General features: G+C 47.7%; 1 protein-coding gene and 1 non-coding gene across 4 annotated transcripts in view; both read left to right on the top strand.

Annotated features, from left to right (window-relative positions):
- Positions 1-454: 454 nt before the first annotated feature.
- The window catches only part of RC3H2 (ring finger and CCCH-type domains 2), a 42,522-nt gene continuing 23,579 nt past the window's right edge, over positions 455-19,397 (top strand). For 2 of the 3 annotated variants that reach the window (XM_063144886.1, XM_063144889.1), the window contains exons 1-6: positions 455-545; positions 12,833-13,128; positions 15,328-15,445; positions 15,898-16,131; positions 17,830-18,005; positions 18,695-18,895. In XM_063144886.1, the coding sequence (XP_063000956.1) occupies positions 12,898-13,128; positions 15,328-15,445; positions 15,898-16,131; positions 17,830-18,005; positions 18,695-18,895 (960 nt within the window). In that variant the 5' untranslated portion in view covers positions 455-545; positions 12,833-12,897. Of the gene's footprint in view, positions 546-4,412; positions 4,649-12,832; positions 13,129-15,327; positions 15,446-15,897; positions 16,132-17,829; positions 18,006-18,694; positions 18,896-19,397 lie in introns of all 3 variants that reach the window. The other variant, XM_063144888.1, reaches the window with a different exon arrangement.
- On the top strand, positions 18,968-19,083 carry LOC134411298 (small nucleolar RNA SNORD90). Its single transcript, XR_010026330.1, has one exon. It is a non-coding gene; the product is annotated as a small nucleolar RNA SNORD90 (small nucleolar RNA).

The following is a 19,397-nucleotide window of genomic DNA, read 5'->3' on the forward strand; positions in this document are numbered from 1 at the left end:
GATGCACATATTTGCATAATTATGCATAAATTTGCATAAATTAGCCCGCGCCAAAGAGCAGCCGCACTACTTTCTTCACAGCGCCCCCTCGCGGGGAGCGGTGGAGGCACCATCACTTCAGCCGCTGCCTCTCGGCGGTCCCTTTGCGCCCGGCGCGCGTGCTATGCAAATGATATGAAGGGAGGCCACGCCCATCCAGGGGACGAACGAGAGCGAGCCTCCCAAACCGCCTTCAAAAGCCAGTGAGGAGCGGCGGGCCCCGCAGACTCTATGACCTTCTCGGGCCGTCCCCTCTGAGCGTGTCCTCTCGGTGCTCTGGCCTGCAACTCCTCCTCCCCGCACGCTCGCGCCGCCTGCCACGTGACCAGGACCTGCCTTCGGTGGGCGCGGCCTCGCGAGTCTCGCGAGAGGAAGGCGGGGCCAGGGTGGGCGGGGCTCCCGGCTGTCACCGCGATGAGGAGGCGCCGACGCCGACGCCGCCGACGCTGGGCCGCTCCGGGGTGCGCCCCTCAGGGGGTGTGAGGAGAGGCCGGGCCCTCCCGCAGGTACGAGGCCGGGGGCGGCGGCGGGGCCGCCTGCAGGCGGGGCCTGGAGTGGGTGACCCCCCCCACGAGTCTAGAGGGGGAGGTGGGGGAGGGGCGTGGCACGCGGGGAGGCCCCTCCCCCACCCCAGCTCTCCTCAGAAGGGGGCGGCAGCGACGACGAAGGGCCCCCGACACCCCAGCCCCATAACCAGAGTGGGGGGAGGGAGAGGTGCAGGCACGCAGGGCGGCCCCTCCCCCACCCCCAGCTCTCCTCAGAAGGGGGGCGAGGTCGAGGTGTGGGGGGCGGCAGCAGCGAGGACGAAGGGGGGCCCTGACCCCCGACACTCCAGCCCCATAACCAGAGTGGGGGGAGGGAGGGAGGGAGGGGTGCAGGCACGCAGGGAGGCCCCTCCCCCATCCAGGAACTGCTCCCTTGTTGGGGAGGCAACCCCCACCCCACCCCACCCCCATGAAGGCCTCCTGGGGAGGGGGGTTGGTGGGGGAGGAGGCTGCTTCCCTTTCCTCCGCCCCAACGGTGGGGGTGGGTTTCCATGTAGGAAAAGATATGGCCTCTCCAAAGGCCCCCCCGCCCCCATTTATGTGCTTAATACTGAAAAATATTTATAGGCCTTCTTTCCTTGTAACCATCAAGGTGGCCCACAAAATTATTTATAGGCTGTTTCTCCTTGTCAAAGCCTACATGGTGGGGCACAATGGCGGGAGGTTGCTGTTGCACCCGTGTCCTGCTTGTGGGTCGCTGGTCGGCAACTGGTTGGCCACTGTGTGAACAGAATGCTGGACTAGATGGACCCTTGGTCTGATCCAGCCTCAGGGCTCTTTTTATGTTCTTAAAATAATGTCCCACCACATCTCCATGTTTTTAACAGCAACACGTGCCCTCTCCTTTGCTGCGTGTGGGCCAGGGAGCATTCCCTCACGCACCCACAAAGAAGAAAGGTAGTTTATACCCTTAAATGCAAGACCACTTTCCCCCCATCACTCCCTTCGTCTCTCCATCCTGCCCCCTTCCTGTTGCCTCTTTCCCCTCCATATCTCTACTCCGCTCCTAGTTTTCTACTAATTATTGCGAAGTTTAGGTGATATAGAAATATAATATATATACACACACAGAGTAAGTTTTGGGTGGGTTGGGTGTGAGAAAAGAAAAGATATGCGCATCCCAGCTCCAGTTTTGGAAGAAAGCTTCCAGATTATGCAGAGTGCTTCTTCAGGTTTTGGCAGACAGAGCACGGATTTGAAATGTTTGAGGTTGTATGCTCAAGGCTTTCATCGTGCCTTGGTCAAGTATATGCTGTATCGTCTCACACACAAACAGAGTGTTAAGCCTGGCTGCTAAATTCTCAGACATAATGCTATGGTGTAGCAATCAGTACGCAACGCATGTTGGAACCGTATGTGTGTAGATCTTGCTGCGGGCACCACATAGACTTAGAAGCTGTCATTGGCCACTGCTTCCCAGTGAATGCGCACATTGTGTACTCCCAGCCAAATATGTGTGTTGTTGCCACATGTGGTGATCTATTTTCTACATGCACATTGCATGCTGTTTCTGACATGGATGTATTTTCTGTGTTTGGAGCAGCCCTTCCATGTTAGGCAAAAGGCAAACAGATTTGTCCTCCCATTCGTTAATATTGCATTAGGGTTGCCTTCCCAAGGATTTACATAGCCTAATTTAACTCATTCAAAATTATGTCTCTCCCACATTATATTCTGCCTTCAGAGGGGATCCTGACTAAACGTTTGACATCCTATAGTTTTGTGCCATTATACCTTCCTCCTAGAGAGGATGCCAAGGTGTTTATTAAAACAAAAAACTGCAAATAGTGAACCTAGCTAGCTTGCTGATCAAAATTTGGTTGCATTTAAAGTCAAATATGAAATATGGTCCTTCCACCATTACATCTTGCTGTGAAATTGAAGAAAAAGTGCTGGTGGAAATGGCCTTGAAGTCCAGTCAGGAGGTGGTCTGAATAGATCCAATTTGTTTTTCTGCTGCTTGTGCTTTGCAGCACAGAAAGGTGGCGCAGGTACACTAGATAGCACAAGAGATGTCACTATTTAACTCAATGGCTTCAGCTGCCTCGGACTGTTCTGTGTCCTGAAGGGCTCTAAACACAATCACTAAAATCTCTAGAAGAGCAATCGTATAGCCCCTAGACAGCATCTGAGGGGGCTGTAGGATATTTTGGATTCCCAACTCCAAGGTCGGAGACAGCGCTCCAACCTGGGAGCTGGGAATTGGAGCTCTGCTCCGCCATTCCCCTCACAGCCGGTAAGGAAAGAACTGCACCGGATGCTGTGCGAGGTGGAGAACCCAATATCAGAGAGGGGGAGAAAGGGGCGTTTCAGTGGGCAGGATGGGGAGGAGACTGGAGAGGCCAGGATACAAGCTATCCTGGGGCCTCTAGCTTCCTTTCCTCCCCCTCTGAAACACCTGAGTTTGTCTAGTGAAAATGGAGAAGGAGAGAGGGTGGGGAAACAAAGAACCCCTCAGCTGCACTTCCCGGACTGCATTGGATGATCGTAAATTTCTGGTATTCGGAGGCTTACGTTCCTTGAGTGTGGGGAGGAACAATAGGATGGCACCCTAGGAGTACAAAATAGCTGTGGTGCTCTTTCAAATGACGTTTTACTCTTACTATTTTGACTATGTGAGCTTTTGAGGATTGCAGACTTCTGAGCTACATCAAATTCTTCACTAGGTGGTGGCTCAAGTGACCTCTGAGTGGTTGAGCCACATCAGTCACATCCCCGATGGCACTCTGCAGGCTGGTGTAGGAAGCAGAAATGGCCAAAGAAGATATAGAACTGTTCATTTTGGTTTAAGCTCAGGGGACATAGCCACAGCTCAAAAATAGAGCCCCTGCTTTGCGTGCAGAAAGCCCCACGTATAGATCCTGACATCCCCACTTAGATTATTAGATAGCATGTGAGGGGAAAATCCTTTCTGCCTGCTAAATTGAAAGGATGCTGCCAGTCAGTGTAGACAACACTGGGCCTGATGGAAAACTAGTCTGGCCTGGTATACGGCAGCTTCCTATATTCCCAACAGTTGCTCCTAATACTTTTATTTTATATTTCCTTTGTTTATTCCTCTACATTTTAAACACGGGTGTGAATGCATTTTAAATTTGTTGCCATTTTAATAAAATGTGGGTTTTTAAAAAATCCCTTGAAACATGACATACAACAATAAAATCCCATCAGTCTAAAATACAATTTAAAATGCTCACCCATCCACCCCCAAATGTGTGTATCTCAAAGCCGTGCCCAGCATGTTAGTAACATCTTGATATTAATAGTCGGAATCTATTTTCTTTTTAGAGGTGTGTGGTTCAAGCAAAATCCTACATTGAGCAGGGGGCTGGATTTGATTTATTGATTTATTTATTTTATTACATTTATATACCGCCCCACAGCCGAAGCTCTCTGGGCGTTTTGATGGCCTTATAGGCCCCTCCCAACTCCACTATTCTATGATTCTGTGAAATGGGAAAAGCAGGAGTGTTGTTTTGGTTTGCCTTGGGCTGCTGTTCTTTATGTGGAAAGATCCAGCTTCCTCCACGCACCTCTCAGGTGGTGAATTCCAGAGTTCTAGTAAAAAAAGAAGAAGTGGTAGTATCTAGTCTGTGTCTTGTACTGTAACAGTCATTGAGTGACTGAGACTCCGCAGAGGGGATACCTAATTGCACTGTGGCCAATATTTAATATCTAAAGATGAGTGCCTAAAGACATTCAAGGTTGCCTGAAATACAGAGCCTATGACCTGGATTTGTGCGGGGCCAGACGGGCTAATTAGTTGGGAAAGGACAGCTCTCTGCACATGTTCAGAAGCATGTCAACTTTCTTCCTTCACGTATCCAGGAGAGAGCCCTGACTCAGGTTGAGCCCGGCTTGCAGCAAACGTCGTGCAATATACAGAAATAAGTGAGTCCGTTCTATCTAGAGGAGGTTTATTTAAGCTTCAAGTCATCATGTCTAAAGGATGCCGGGTGCTATTATTGTGACGGCTGCTTTTTCCTCGGTTTTGACTATGACTCAGGTCTCTCTCTGGCTGCTGGAGAAGAAAACTGGTGTGTAAAAACATGGAAGTCCTCTCCGTGAGTAGTTCTGCCTGGATATCTTGATAAGGGTGAGGGTGGTGAACTGCCGCTCCAGATAGTTTTGGAATCCTTCCCTTTCTGTAGACCTGTTGGATTCCTGTTCAGCTTGAAAACAGCAGTTAAACTCTCACCTGCTCGCCAGAGCATGCTCTAGTGCCAACAAAATCATGGCTGTGGGGTGTGTGTTTTTGGTAAGATTTATACTGCAGCTTAAAAAAAAGTTCTTAACACTTGAAGGCAAGTCCAGTTGATTTCAGTGGAGTTTATAGTTTAGGATAAATCTACTTAAAATTGCAGCATAGCAGCAGCATCCTAGCTATGTTTAATTGTAGATAAGCACCAATAATATAAACAGTAGTAATAAAAAGTTATGATTGGGATGTAAGGCAGAGAACATCTGGGTGTAATTTTCCAATTTATTTTAAATTATCCTCCCCATCCTGAAAACCTGAGGCTGGGCGTAGCAATACGTTAAATAAATTTGTATTGTGCTTAAAGGTCAGCTGAAATGTTATAAATCCCTTGTTGATATTTCCAGCATCTTTTGTTGTTTTACCCTTAGCGTCTGCTAGTTGGAGATATACTGCCTTCGGACGTGGAGGTTCTGTTTATTTGTCGTGGCTAATAGCTGTTGGGTTTCCTCCACCAGGACAAATTCACAGATCTGTCAGCAGCTCTTGGTCAGAATTGGTAGGAATGAAACCGTCGTACTCTGAGGCATTGTGAGAACTTCAATGCCACACGCTGGGGGACAAAATGGAATACTTTTTATCGAAACAAGTGGAATTATTAAAAGACCCTAACTATAATTCCAAATTTTGGCACACAACCAGTTGTCTGTGAATGGTGGAGTTCCTTCAGATACTTATCTGGAGTTAAGCAAGATCAGTAATGGTGGACAAGTTTAGTGTTGCTCTTGTTTTATATTCCTATAACTTGAGCCCATTATTCCGTGCCCTGCGCTTATTTATTTATTACATTTATATACCGCCCCATAGTTGAAGAGATCCTGGCCAATCTCTGTGTGATAACCTTTCAAGTCCTTTAAGAGTGCTATCACATGTCCCCTCAGCCTTCTCTTCTCCAGGCTAAACAGGCCCAGTTCTTTCAGTCTCTTTTCATAGGGCTTTGTTTCCAGATCCCTGATCATCCTTTCTGATCATCTTCATGAGGGGCCGGTGGAATGGTAAAGCCTCATCAGACATGGGGTGGCTTCTCCTTGGTGCTCTTGCACCTGCATTAAGGAGATACTGGCAGCAGGGCAGGAAAGGAAGGTAGTTGCGGCCACTCCATCTCAGGCAGTAAAAGTGGGGTTTGCGTGGCCCTACTTCCAAGCAGTGTAACAACCAGATTCAGGAGACATACCCAATGTCAAACCACCCCATGCCTTATGAACTCAGTGTGTGGCCTACCAATACCAAGAATGCTTGGCTGTGTGCTGGATTTTTTTCAGCAAGAAAGATGGAGAAGAAAAGATTCCAGAATAAAATTTTAAGTAACAAGCCTCTAAAACAGAGCTTTCCAAACTTTTCATGTTGGTGACACACTTTTTAGACCTGCATCATTTCGCGACACAGTAATTCAGTTTTACTAGCAAACCGAAGGTTAAACTAACCCCTTGTAAGAGATACGGGCACATACATAAATTGTAATAACGAAATGTATGGGGACACAACGTATCTCATGAAAACCTTTCATTTATATTTTTAAAAATATATGATTTGCAAGATAATAACATACATTTCCAAGACTTTTCACATTGAAACAATTTTGTCGAGCTGCAATTGAGCGGCGGTTGAGACAGTGTTCTATCAAAAAACTGGACCTATGGAATTTCTTGAATTCACTTCAGGTGCATTCGCATCACCGGAAGTGACGTGGAATCAGCTGTTTCGACCCGATTATGCATACTACGCATGCACAGTACCTTGACCATGGTGTGCATACACGGATACAACGGAAGGGGAGTATACTAGTGCACCATACTAATCGGCACCTTTGCTGTGTAAAAATGCATGCAAGTTGGTATTGCTTATTTCACATAGACTCAGAGGTTTCTCGTTATGTTCGCGCGACACACCTACACACTTCAGCTGACACACTAACGTGTCGCAACACACAGTTTGGAAAGCTCTGCTCTGCTCTAGAACAATAAATTATATCAATGGAATCGCTTTTTGTTACGAAGAGTTCACTTATCCTTCAAGTGATAAAGCCCCAAAGAATATAAGTTTTGGCTATTTGGATAGTCAAATTGGTGATTAACAGAAAGATAAACAGATGTTTATTGGGAATAAGCCACTCAGGTGGTCAGTTCTAATAACAACAACAATGTTAAGTGCCCCGCCTTCTTGGAAAATAACACATGGTCAACATAAATGGATTTTTCGTGCCCTTTTGACCACCAAAAGACTGATTCTACAACATTGGAAAGATTAAACCACACTGCCTATAATGCAGTGGATTGAAGACTTAACATCAGCAACAGTTGAAAGAGTGTTATACAGGCGCCATTTACGAATGGACTTATACTCGGGCATTTGGTCTGCCTTGGCTGACGTTTTTTAAAAAGAAAGCAATAATGATTAATAATCTTTCAGTATAAACCAGGAAGCCTGCAAAATTGTAAAAGTCTTAATATAAAATACCAATTAAAATGAAACGGGACAACAACATAGAAATTAAATGTCAAAATTCAGCAAAGCAGATAAATTGGTCGGCCAGTTCACGTTTCGTGCTGGGTTGGCTGGGCAAACAAATGCATCTTTGCTTGGCACCGAAAAGAATGCGATTGATGCAGAGGGCATTCCATAAACTGGGTGCAGCGATTGAAACGCGCCCCCCCTTTCCGGTCATCATCAACCTGGCTAAAGATGGCGCCAGGGACCCATGGAAGAGCTGTGGTTTGGGGGCAGGTCCCTTTTGGTCACCTGGTTTCGAACCTTGTTGGTAAACTCTGACACTTTGAATTGTGCCTGGAAACCGACCACCAGCCAGTGTCACTGTTTAAGAAGTGGCCAGATAGATTTGGTGTAACCGGTCCCACTTAGTTATTATTTATCATATTTATGCCCCGCTCCTCAGCTAAAGAAAGCTTTCGGAGCTGCTTACAATTACTTAGCAAAGAAGACAGCCCCTGCCCTCAGGCTTACAATCTAAAAAAGATACGGCACACGAGGAAAAGGAGTTCAGGAGGGAAGAAGGAAAAGAGAGAGAGTGATAAATTAAGTAGACCTGGAACAGGGCTGATGGGATTGTTCTGCTCCCGAAGGAGGGGAGTCCAATTGGAGCAGGACCCGATGTTTCCTCCTCCTGCTCCTGTCCCCTTCCTCTTTCTTCTTCCGCACAGGACCAAGATGACAGTTAGCCCTGTGGGGGCCGGCGGAGAGTCCAATTGGAGCAGGCCCTAAGTTACTAACTTAGCTACTGCATTCTATACTAATAAAAGTTTCTAAAAAGGCCTCCAACGCAGCCCCGTGTACAAAACATTGCTGTAGTCTAAACTTGAGGTAACCAGTGCATGAATAATAGTAGTCAGGTTATTTCTGTCCAGGATGGGTCGTATCTAGAAAAACCAGTTTAAGCTGTTGAAAATTAAATGAATAGTCAGCGCAAGTAAGAAGCCATAAGTTTAGGCCAGTTTAAACTGTTGAATAAGCAAAAGGCACAGCAGATATTAAAACTTGAACGAATCAGAAGTATTAGACCTTCCAAATGTTAAAAACTCTGTGTGAAGATATAAGAACACTGTGTATCCACTATATCCTGTTGCTAAAAGGCATTAGATAACCGAGGTTCCAAACAGAAGTTTTAAACAGATGGTTGTAATTAAAAAGCAAGCCTTAAATCGGTGGCATCCTAGTAAGCATTTTAATATGTTGCTACTAATCGAATTGCCACACAGGCAAAGCCCAATCGAAATATGAAACAGAAGTTCTGGATTTCAGGTGCACTCAGATTTGCCCTGTTTTTAGAGCTTTTTCGAGCAGGCAAAGCGCTTTCATCCTCACAAGAATGTCGTGTGGTTTTCCTCTTTCGTTCCCGCTTTTCTGAGGCTGAGCCTTGGCTCTGGATCCATCCTGGTTCTTAATGGGGAATGGAATAATTGACCTGTTAGTTCTTGGCAGGGCCAGCATTGAAGGGGGGGGTGCTGGTGGCGGCACCCCATGCCAAGCCCCATGCCTCAGCTGGGGGGCCCCACTGCCAACCCCAGAGCCCTCTGGTGCTGGTCCTGCTCTCTGGCACTGCCTGCCCATCTTCCTTCTCTGGATGAGCAAGCCATGGCAGGAGCAGCAGCAGCAGTGGCCTCCACTCACTTCTCAATCTCCTTCCGGCTGACCGAGTGGATTGGTCCTGGAAGAAGAGGATGAGTCTGTGGGCAGCAGCGACAGAACTGAAGAGGAGCCTGGCCCACTGAGGGCATCTCGCCCAAGCCACCCCCACCCCCTGTTAAAAAATCCTGGCGCCAGCATTGGCCCTGTGTGAATGTAGCAAAAGCAAGAGGTCTTCTAATGACACGCCCTGCCTGAAACTGAGAGGCAGAAGCGCTGATGTGAGAGGTGCACTCCCCGTCAAGTCAACCGCCTGGTTTCCCTGTCTGTGGTACCCAAAAGCCCAGACTTGCTTGGTCACTCACTGAGCAGCATTTCAGCTGTGGGTCTGGCTGGCAGTGGCTCAGCCAGGATGCGCCATGGGGAAATGTTGAAATGGCTCCCCTCCACATTCCAGGAGTTGCTTGTATTGTTCTCTATTTCATCTTTGCTTTGGTTTGTGTGCATATTCCCGTGCTAAGAAAATGTAAATTCTGAAGCTGAACATTCTGGATTCTGATGCTGCACAAATCCTCCATGCACCCTTAATTTCCACAATTTAGTCTTGTTTTGCTGGTTAGAGGAAGGGGTGCTGACCCCCCCCAAGCCCCCCTCCCCCCCAAAAAAAACCTCACTGGAAAACTTATTCAGCCATCCTTTGGGCTCCTGTGGTTCAGTTGGGATTACCCACATTTTCAAGAATTTCTTCATGCCCATAAGGACTAGAAACCTAACTTTTGCATGGGGTGGTGGTACGGGGGGTGGAGAGTTGTTAAGAAAAAGCTGAGATTGCTGGGTAACTCTGCTTAATGACACATCCTGAGTTTTTTTCTGCGCTCCCACGTAATCGGCATGCACGCAGCTCTGATTGCACCAGATGGACAACGTCTGTAAGTGTGAAAATAATAATAATGAATGAAACGAACTGGAGGGTTGGTTCAGCATTTTCTAGAACTGAGGCGTTACAAAGGAAAGGATAGTTAAACATGCTCGTGTTGGTTGCGTAACTGAGGTTTTGTCATTTTGATCCCAAAGTCGGTTTTTGACATTACCTTTCTCTATTAGGGGTGCATACAGAATGTGGCCAAAACCACATAATGAAGTGATGAAAGTAATGAAAGGATGTTTTGGCCTACAACTCCCATTATACTTTACCGTTGTCTATGCTGCATGGACAGATGGGAGTTGTAGGCCAAGCATCTAGAGGACCACACGTCACTCACCTGTGTTGTAAGAGACTAATTGCCTTATAAACCTTCCAAGTTTCCCTCTAGAGCAAAAGGGGTTGCAGTGGATTCCAGCACAAATGGCTTCTGCCACACTCTAGCTGCCTACACAGGTTCCAAGCACAAATAGAGAAACCGAAGGACGTCACTGGGGATGTTTGAAACAGATCAAAGACGGCAAATAGCAAATTCTGAGTCTGTGCTCTTAAGGCATATATTTGGGGCTCCTTTAAAATGTGTGCACATGTGTGTTGTGTGCTCTCAATTATAAAATCTTCAAGGGTTTTTATTTACCATATTTATGTGGCTACCCAATAACATATGTTCTTTGGACAACTTATAGAACTGATCATAAAATACAACAGAGTATTTAAAATACAACAAAAACAGTAACTTGCAGCCTGAAAAAAACTTCCCCTTTTAGCAGTATTAAATATTCGCCCAGGCCAATGAGCCTCTTTCTTCTAGCCCCTCTGTTGCGTTACTAAAATGCGTTCTTGAGGCTGGACTTCCATAAAGTTACCATTTTTGTTGTATTTTAAATGCTCTTGTTGTATTTTATGAGCAGTTCTGTAAGTTCAGTTTGCCAAACCTGCTGTGATGGTGGTGGTTCTCTTGCAGTATTCTCAGCACAGCGTCACTTTCAGTAAAGTGTTATTAATCTCATTAGCAAAAATGGAAATCTGGATGCCAGTTTTGGGAGCAGTGGGTTAGAGAGCTGAGGTCATGCAGTATGTGAGCCTTTGTGATGAGAACTGGTATTGAACTGGTATTGTTCAATAAGCTACCAGGGTAGACTGGAGTTTTTACATTACTATTCCAGATTCCAAGGAGCCATGTGTGTTGGGTTTTTTTCCGGAGCTAGCATCTAATTATTAGCTATCTCGCAAATAAGCCTTGGTTGCAGGCTTTTGTTGCTAAAATAATTAAAAAGCAGCTTAGAAATCCGCATGGCTGTAAAGATGACACGGGTCACATCTATGCTCTTTAAAACTTGTTTCCTCTGCAACTACGCACTCTACGTAGGGCTGCCTTTGAAGACGGTTCGGAAGCTGCAGCTCGTGCAAAATGCAGTGGCCAGATTGATTTCGGGAACCAGAAGGTTTGACCATATAACACCTGCTCTGGTCCGCTTGCACTGGCTGCCTGTATGTTTCCGAGCCCAATTCAAGGTGCTGGTTTTGATCTATAAAGCCTTACACGGCTTGGGACCACAATACCTGACAGAACGCCTCTCCCGACGTGAATATACCCGGTCACTACGTTCAACATCTAAGGTCCTCCTCCGGGTGCCTACTCTGAGAGAGGCTCGGAGTGTGGCAACGAGGGACAGGGCCTTTTCGGTGGTGGTCCCCAGACTGTGGAATGATCTCCCTGACGAGGCTCGCCTGGCACCAACGCTGCTATCTTTCCGGCGCCAGGTTAAGACTTTCCTCTTTGCCCAGGCATATGGCGGCACATCTTAATCACCCACATGTTTAGGTTTTTTTAATGGTTTTTAGTACTTTATGTGTGTATATTCTGTGTTTTAGAATTTTAAATTTTGTATACTTGTTTTTATCTCAATTTTAGATTTTCTGTAAACCGCCCAGAGAGCTCTGGCTATGGGGGCGGTATATAAGTGTAATAAATAAATAAATAAACCATTAAGGCCCCAGAAAACTATTATTAGGTCGTGGACAATTTGGGGAGGGAAGAGGAGAGGGCCCTAGACAAGCAGTTGGATTGCATGATCCAAGAGTTCTACTCCAACAATCGTTTTAACATTGCAAGGATTCTGAGAGAAGGCGCATGCTGCTTACTCAACACCCAGTCTTTGTTCGTGGCCTCAATGCACCTTTTATGCTTGTGCATTCTCCGAACTTCATTCTTAACTTTCTCTCTGTGTGTGTATATATAGATATACTGTATTTCTTCGATTCTAAGACGCACTTTTCCCCCCATATAAACTTCTCTAAAAACGGGGTGCGTCTTAGAATCGCGGGTGTGTTTATTATTTCTTAGAATCAAAGCTTTTTTCCTGTTGGTGATACTGAAATTAGCGTGCGTCTTACAATCGATGGCGTCTTAGAATCGAAGAAATACGGTATATAACAGAATCATAGAGTTTTATCATCATGGCCATAGAGTCCTGTGTGTGTGTGTGAGTGTGTGTGACAGAGAGGGAGAGAGATCAAACATGCTTCACTGATTTATTCAAATTCTGCAAAATAAAAAACTGTTCAGGTAGCTGCAAAAAGCAAAGCATGAAAGGCATGTTGGAGAATCTGCCCCGTTCATTCCAGTTGCAGGTTTTCCAGACTCAAAAGACAAGCCTCTTGTAACAAAGACTGAGTTCAAATGAGCTGTGTGCAGGTAGATAATTGCTGAGTAATTTGTTTGCATCCCTACCGAGTCACTGGGGGGGGAGAAGCAGTGCTATATTTGCATACTACGTCCTGGGTCTGAGACAAGCTAACTGTTTTTAGCCCCCGTGTGCGTTTGTCACGGGTTTGCAGCGCCGTCTTAACGTGCCTTTTGAGTGTAAATGCCATCCCCTTTTCCAGTGCAGAATCCCAGACGACAGCTCACAAACAAACCTCCAAACTGTTTACAGCTCAAGATGCTAAAGTAACATATTATAAACCCTTCTGTTTGCTTCGCAGCTGCCAAACGCTGGACCGTGACGACATGGTTTGCTAGCTGTGGGAAGGAGCGCCCCGCTTCCACAATGCCTGTGCAGGCAGCTCAGTGGACGGAATTCCTGTCCTGTCCAATCTGCTACAACGAGTTTGACGAGAACGTGCACAAGCCCATCAGCTTAGGCTGCTCCCATACAGTCTGCAAGACCTGCCTGAATAAGTTGCACCGCAAGGCCTGCCCTTTCGACCAGACAGCCATCAACACCGACATCGACGTGCTTCCTGTCAACTTTGCACTTCTCCAGCTAGTTGGAGCCCAGGTAGACTCAAAGGAGCTCCCCCATCCGTCCTCAAGCGCATTTATTTAATTACTTGCCGAGGTTGGAAAAACATGTCCTGGTCGGCAAGTAGATAAGAGACAGGAATGTCCTGCTTTTGGCAGTCGGTCCTGGCAGTAGGTGAGCGAAATCTGCGTGGTCCGTGGAAGAGAAGGAGCTGGCTTAAGTTGGCGACTCCGCGGCCCCACTGCGTGGAACATGTTTCCAAAGGGGCTTTGACTCCCAAACAGCCTCTTTTCAGTGGGGAGGGAGCCGTACAGAAATTTAAGCAAGAACGATACGCGAGAGCAGTGTTGACTAAGATAACTCTGCTTATGCTCCCTTGTTGGGTCAATGATTAGAGCAGTAGGGGGTCGCCTCAGGTCTGGGAGCCAAATCCAGCCCTCCTGGAATCCCAACCCCCCCCTTCGGAGGATGCCCCTTTCCCCACGGTTTCACCCCTTCTCCACACCCTCCAGGCATTGTGTGGGTTCCCAGCTTTCGTGCAGTTTTTCCGCCCCATTCTTAAAAGTTGAATTGCCTCTCCTAAGGCTTAGGTAGTTTCTACACCTGCCTTTTTCCCCGGGATCATCCCTATACATCCAAATGACACACAGGGGATCCCGGGAGCAGGCAGGGACGATCCCTCCATTTTCCTGGGATAACCCTTAGGTGTCGAAAGGGCCCATGTTACTGGCAGTAAGAGCTTGAAGCTATGATACGCTGGCATCTTTTGTATTTTTGGTCCCACTCCCTCTACCTTCGCCTCTGCCCACTGCTGGAATGCAGTCCTCAAGATGTGCTCATACATTTGAGTTTAGCCTTTGGGCTGAAAGAGATTCCCGGCTCCTGGATTATAGCAATTGAGACATAACGTAAGAAGAGCTGTGCTGGCTCAGACCAAAGGCACAACACCTCAAGCGTTCTATTCCCGCAGCGGCCAACCAGATGCACCAATGAGAAGCCCACAAGCAGGACATGAGTATGATAGCTTCCTCCTGCTCTGTTCCCCGGCAACTGTTACTGCAAGGCATACCGGCACTGGAGGAAATAGATGTCCATCAGGACTAATATCCATGGTTAGCCTTACGCTCCATGAATTTACCTAAAGCCGTCTGAATTGGCAGCCATCACTCCATCTTGTGGCAGCGAATGTTTGACTGTTCACTGTGCGAATAAGTACTTTTTGTTCCGTACGATAAACGTACGTTAACATTGTTATTTCTATCTACCCTGTGCCAGTAGCATTCTTTGTACCTTACAGAGTTCCATAGGGCAACGCGGAGAGGTTGCTGCCTGCAAGGAGCTTACATTCTAAAACAGGCCCTGGGAAGACAAGAGAAAGAGAGAGATGAGGATATAGAGGGAGGAATGTGGGCCAATGTCGGTCCAAGTACTTCTGGTTTTGCTACAGTTGAGGATAAGGTTTGCCAGGCTTGAGGTTTGCACTTAAGCCAGAATTCTCCAGGCTGCTGGTTGCTCTTGTTTGGCTCCTCCTGCAAGTGGGAATGGCTAAACTAGCCAGGAACTTACCAGGGTTGGAAAATGTAGCATGGCATGCAAAACCAGGCTCCTGGCTTGTTGCTCTTCCAGCAAGCCAAGATCCGTAAGCCAATTGCAACCCCTGACTTCAAACTCTGGCTAGTTAGAGGAAAAATGAGCCAGGACTCGAATTTGGACAAAATGCTAAGTTTTTCTGTCCTGGTAAGTTCCTGGTTAGGAACCACTCCAGTTTTCAGGAGGAACAACTGATGGGAGCATTTGGGTAGCGTACACCAGCACGTGGGCTCGTTACTGACAGAATACTGCCTTGCTGTTTCATGTGAACGTGACTAGAGTGTCTTAATACTGATTTGCCATGGTTGCAAAGGCATAATTTTCTCAAATCGCATGAGGAAGGTTGTTGCATTAAAGACGTTTTCTAGTAATTGCTTCCTCGTTGGCTCTTTAAACCCCCCCCCCTCTCTCCCCTGTAAGGGCGGCACTGCTAGCTTAGCTGTTCGGCTGAATATGGGCTGGTTAAATAAATATTGCTGCTTTTGGACCAGGCAAATTTTAACTGATAGCTGTATGATCTTGTATCATTCAAGAGCTGGATGGTTTGTTTAGAATGGGTGAATAATTCCGTATATCATCCCAGTTGAATCACAAACGCACGCATGTTAGTAACTGTTGTCTTCTCCCCTCTTCTGCCTTTTATAGGTACCTGATCACCAGACCGTCAAACTAAGTAACCTAGGAGAGAACAAACACTACGAGGTGGCAAAGAAATGCGTCGAAGATCTGGCCCTTTATTTAAAGCCGCTAAGTGGAGGCAAAGGTGAGTTCCCACGTGAACTGGCGAAAGGGCCCCTGGTTCCTTTGGAGCCAAGCAGGAAGTCTGGTTTGTCTTGTTCAAATGGGAGGCTTTAGATAGGAATTGAACATAGGACCCTGCCTTCTTTAGGTCCGGCTATTGGCCGATCTGTCCGGGTATTGTCTGCTTGACTGGGAACTGCTCTCTAGCGCCCTCGGCAGAGTTCTTTCGCCTCAGCTGCTACCTGATCATGTGCTCTGTTGAGCTATGGTCCTTCACCTGCAAATGTTCAGAGGCGCCAGGGGCCACTGCCTCTGAGCAGCGTTTAAAAGGCGTTGGTCTGTCAGCAGCTGTTTTCTGTTCTCTGGGTGCTCTATATCCCATCCTGCCCCAAGTGCTAAGTATGAACTTCCGCGCCCTTTGAGTGGGTGCCTCTGTCTCTCTGCTGACCTTTCTCCTGTCCCCTCCCTCTGAAGGTGTCGCCAGTTTGAATCAGAGCGCGCTGAGCCGGCCTATGCAACGGAAGCTGGTGACTCTGGTGAACTGTCAGCTGGTAGAAGAGGAGGGCCGGGTCAGGGCCATGCGGGCGGCCCGCTCCCTCGGGGAGAGGACCGTGACCGAGCTGATCTTGCAGCACCAGAACCCTCAGCAGCTGTCTGCCAACCTCTGGGCAGCTGTCCGGGCCCGTGGGTGCCAGTTCCTGGGGCCAGGTGAGCCGTGGCTGGAGCAGACGATGGGATAGGCCTGCTGCTGTCTCCAGACTTTTGCTCTTGCATGTTTTCTTCATTAAGCAGCTCTGGGGGGAAGTGTATTGGGATGGAAGGGCATCGAAGCAAGGCAGAAGGCTTTACAAAGCGCTCTTGCACTGCTTTTACGGCCACCGTGGCCTCAATCCCCAGCCGGCCACTGGTTTTCCGGGGAGAGTGTTTGGGGTCCTCAGGAGTTGCTGTGGGTTCACTTCTCTCCTGCAGCAAATACCTGCCAGTTGTTACTTCCCACCCCCTCTCTCCTCCCACCCACCCCTGCCATCTCTCTGGCCCAGAATGAGGTGGTACAGTGCACTGTGTCACTTGGGGGCGGGGCAGGGGGGGAGGAATCCCTTATTTAAAGTCTCACCTGCTAACTGGCCGTGTAACTGGAAAACCGACACGAGTGGCAAAGGGCCAGGATAGGAGAAGCTTGTCGCTTCTGCTACTTTTCTCTTTGCAAGCGATTTTTGGGGTAAAATGGAGGAGCATCCAACCCTGGCAACCTCTGCCCGCACTCTGCAGCGGCATGGTCCATTTGACCGCCTCACTTCCAGCTTGTCCTTCTGCACGTGTGTAGACCAAAGCTCTCTTGCAGCAGGCCAAGAGTCTCCAGAGAGATCGCCACAGTTTCTCGCAGGAGGATGGGCATTGGTTGCCCTTCTGTTCCTACAGGAAGACGAGCTGAAGGGACTTGTCAGGCTGGGACCTTGGGGCTGCAGTCCTGCCTCAGTAGGAGCAAGACCCAGTGGACTTCATTGCACTTGCGCCTGAATAGACATTTATAGGACTGCGCTCTGTCTGACTCTCACACCTGCGCTGTGTATCACTCGCACACCTGGGAATAGAGGTTGATTTTTCCAGTTTCTGTGCGACACTGTGGTTTAGTTCAGACAACACGTTTCTCTACGCAGTGGGAAAACTCCACTCAGTGGTTGAGTTTTTAGGGGGTCCTCCCAAGCTCCACTGATGTGTGACTGTGGGCTACCGTGGAGTTGAGTAAAATCCATCGCGACGTTTGATTGACACTTCCTTCGCCTTCTCTCCTCCCCTGCTCCTCCCGATGGTATCCCATCAGCCATTGCTGCTAAAATAAACCAATCCTAGCAGCTCTCCTAGAGTGGCACTCACTTCTTTTGCCACTCTTGCCAGGGAAAACTGTAACTGGTGAGAAAAGTCAACTCAATGCAGTAGAAAACTCCACGGAGCCCTCCACACAACACTCAACACAATGGTTGTGCAGGAACTCTCCTCTGCACAGTGTGGATATTCTGCGTGGAGTGTTTTCTTTTTTAAAAAATCCATCGTGGAGTGGAGTTTTCCCTCCAGACAACGCATTTCTCACCTGTGGTGTAAACACTCCACCGTGGAGTTCTAAAACCACCGTTGACAAATGTGTTGTCTGAACTGAGCCTCTATTTGCCACTCCTGGGTTTTAGAAATGGCCAAGGTGGTGGTGACGTCCCTATTTTAGAAATCTGTCTCCTCCCACTCCATCCCACTTGGGGCTATACCAGGTGGCCTCTCTGTTTATTTTTAGAATTTGTCATTTGCTTCCCAGCCCTCACTGGGTAGAATATAGTTCAGGAAAAGAGGACCTGCATTTTTTCACCTGTTGTTCTTGGCCTTTCAAGGCCGTAACTTCAGATTTTGGGTTTCTAGCTATGCAGGAAGAGGCATTGAAACTGGTGCTGCTGGCCTTGGAAGATGGCTCTGCCCTCTCCAGGAAGGTCTTGGTGCTTTTCGTCGTCCAGAGACTGGAGCCAAGATTTCCTCAGGCTTCCAAAACCAGTATTGGGCATGTGGTGCAGCTGCTGTATCGAGCGTCTTGCTTCAAGGTGCGATGCGTGCTTTGATTCCGTCTTGTTTGGCCTGAATAGAGACAGCGGTTTCCTGTCCCACTACAGGAGTAGCGATCCTGTGGCCATTCGATTACAGCTTAAATGTGGGCAAAATGAGCATAACCACTATTCACAACAGCAGTAATAGGTGATAACACAGTCATCCTATATAGGTTGCATTATCACCAATTACTGCTGCTGTGAACAGTAGCTGCCTCTTTTGCATACATTTAAACTTTAAACTGAATTTGCCAAAGATTGTGCTTTTTACATTTCATGATTATTTGACCTCACTATTTACATCTTTCCTTGGGGGTGGGGAGGGATCATGTGAAGGAGCTGATATTAATCCCACAAAGAATCAGGAAGCAGAAGCCTGAGTAAAGTAGTGGGTTAAAGAAACCCCCATAACTCTCTCTCTCTCTCTCTCACACACACACACACACACACACACCCCTCCCCGCTTGATCACCTAATCGAAATTAAGGAGTTTTGGCCACACTGCATTATTTTCAGTAGAATGCACACTTGGATGTGTGCATGAGGGGCAGGGAGTGTGCATCCCAGAGCATGTGTTCCACTGAAAAGTCTTCTGTTCAGATAGACTGCATCCCCATGGGCAGTACTAGACATTTGAATGCATCTGGCTATGTTGGTTAGTTAAATTCGTGTATTTATTTGTGTAGGTCACCAAACGGGATGAAGATTCCTCCCTGATGCAGCTGAAGGAGGAATTTCGCAGCTACGAAGCCTTGCGGAGGGAACACGACGCTCAGATTGTCCACATCGCCATGGAAGCTGGACTTCGGATATCTCCAGAGCAGTGGTCTTCCCTCCTTTACGGCGACTTGGCCCACAAATCCCACATGCAGTCCATCATCGACAAGGTGAGGTGCAGCTTTGAAATCGTGGCTTTTAATATATATATATATATATATATATATATATATATATATATATATTCTTGGCTTGGAGCACCTGATGATGAAGCGGCATAGGGCAGATTCTGAGCTGAACGGCACAGCCTCTCAGCACTGATCCTCAGGTTATGCCGTCTGAAGGTGCGCGGGCCCTTTTTACTCAGAAGCGATTCTCTCCTGTCCTACATATATTTTGGCTGGCCTTCCCCAACCTGGTGCCCTCCAAATGTTTTGGACTTCAACTCCCATCAGCCGCTGCCAGGTGGTCAGTGGTCAGAATCCTGGAAGTTGTGGTCCAAAGCATCTGGAAGGCACAAGGTTGGGGAAGGGCGGTTTAGCTGCTCATGTCAAGCAAGTACCTGCCCGGACCCTAAGAATATCCTCAGGGATCCTTCTCCGTGAGCCCTTGTGAAAGGAAGTGAGGTGGGTGGCTACCAGGAGGAAGGCCTTCTTTGCTGTGGCACCCCGG

This window comes from Elgaria multicarinata, chromosome 19, assembly GCF_023053635.1.
Source record: "Elgaria multicarinata webbii isolate HBS135686 ecotype San Diego chromosome 19, rElgMul1.1.pri, whole genome shotgun sequence".
NCBI lineage: Eukaryota > Metazoa > Chordata > Lepidosauria > Squamata > Anguidae > Elgaria > Elgaria multicarinata.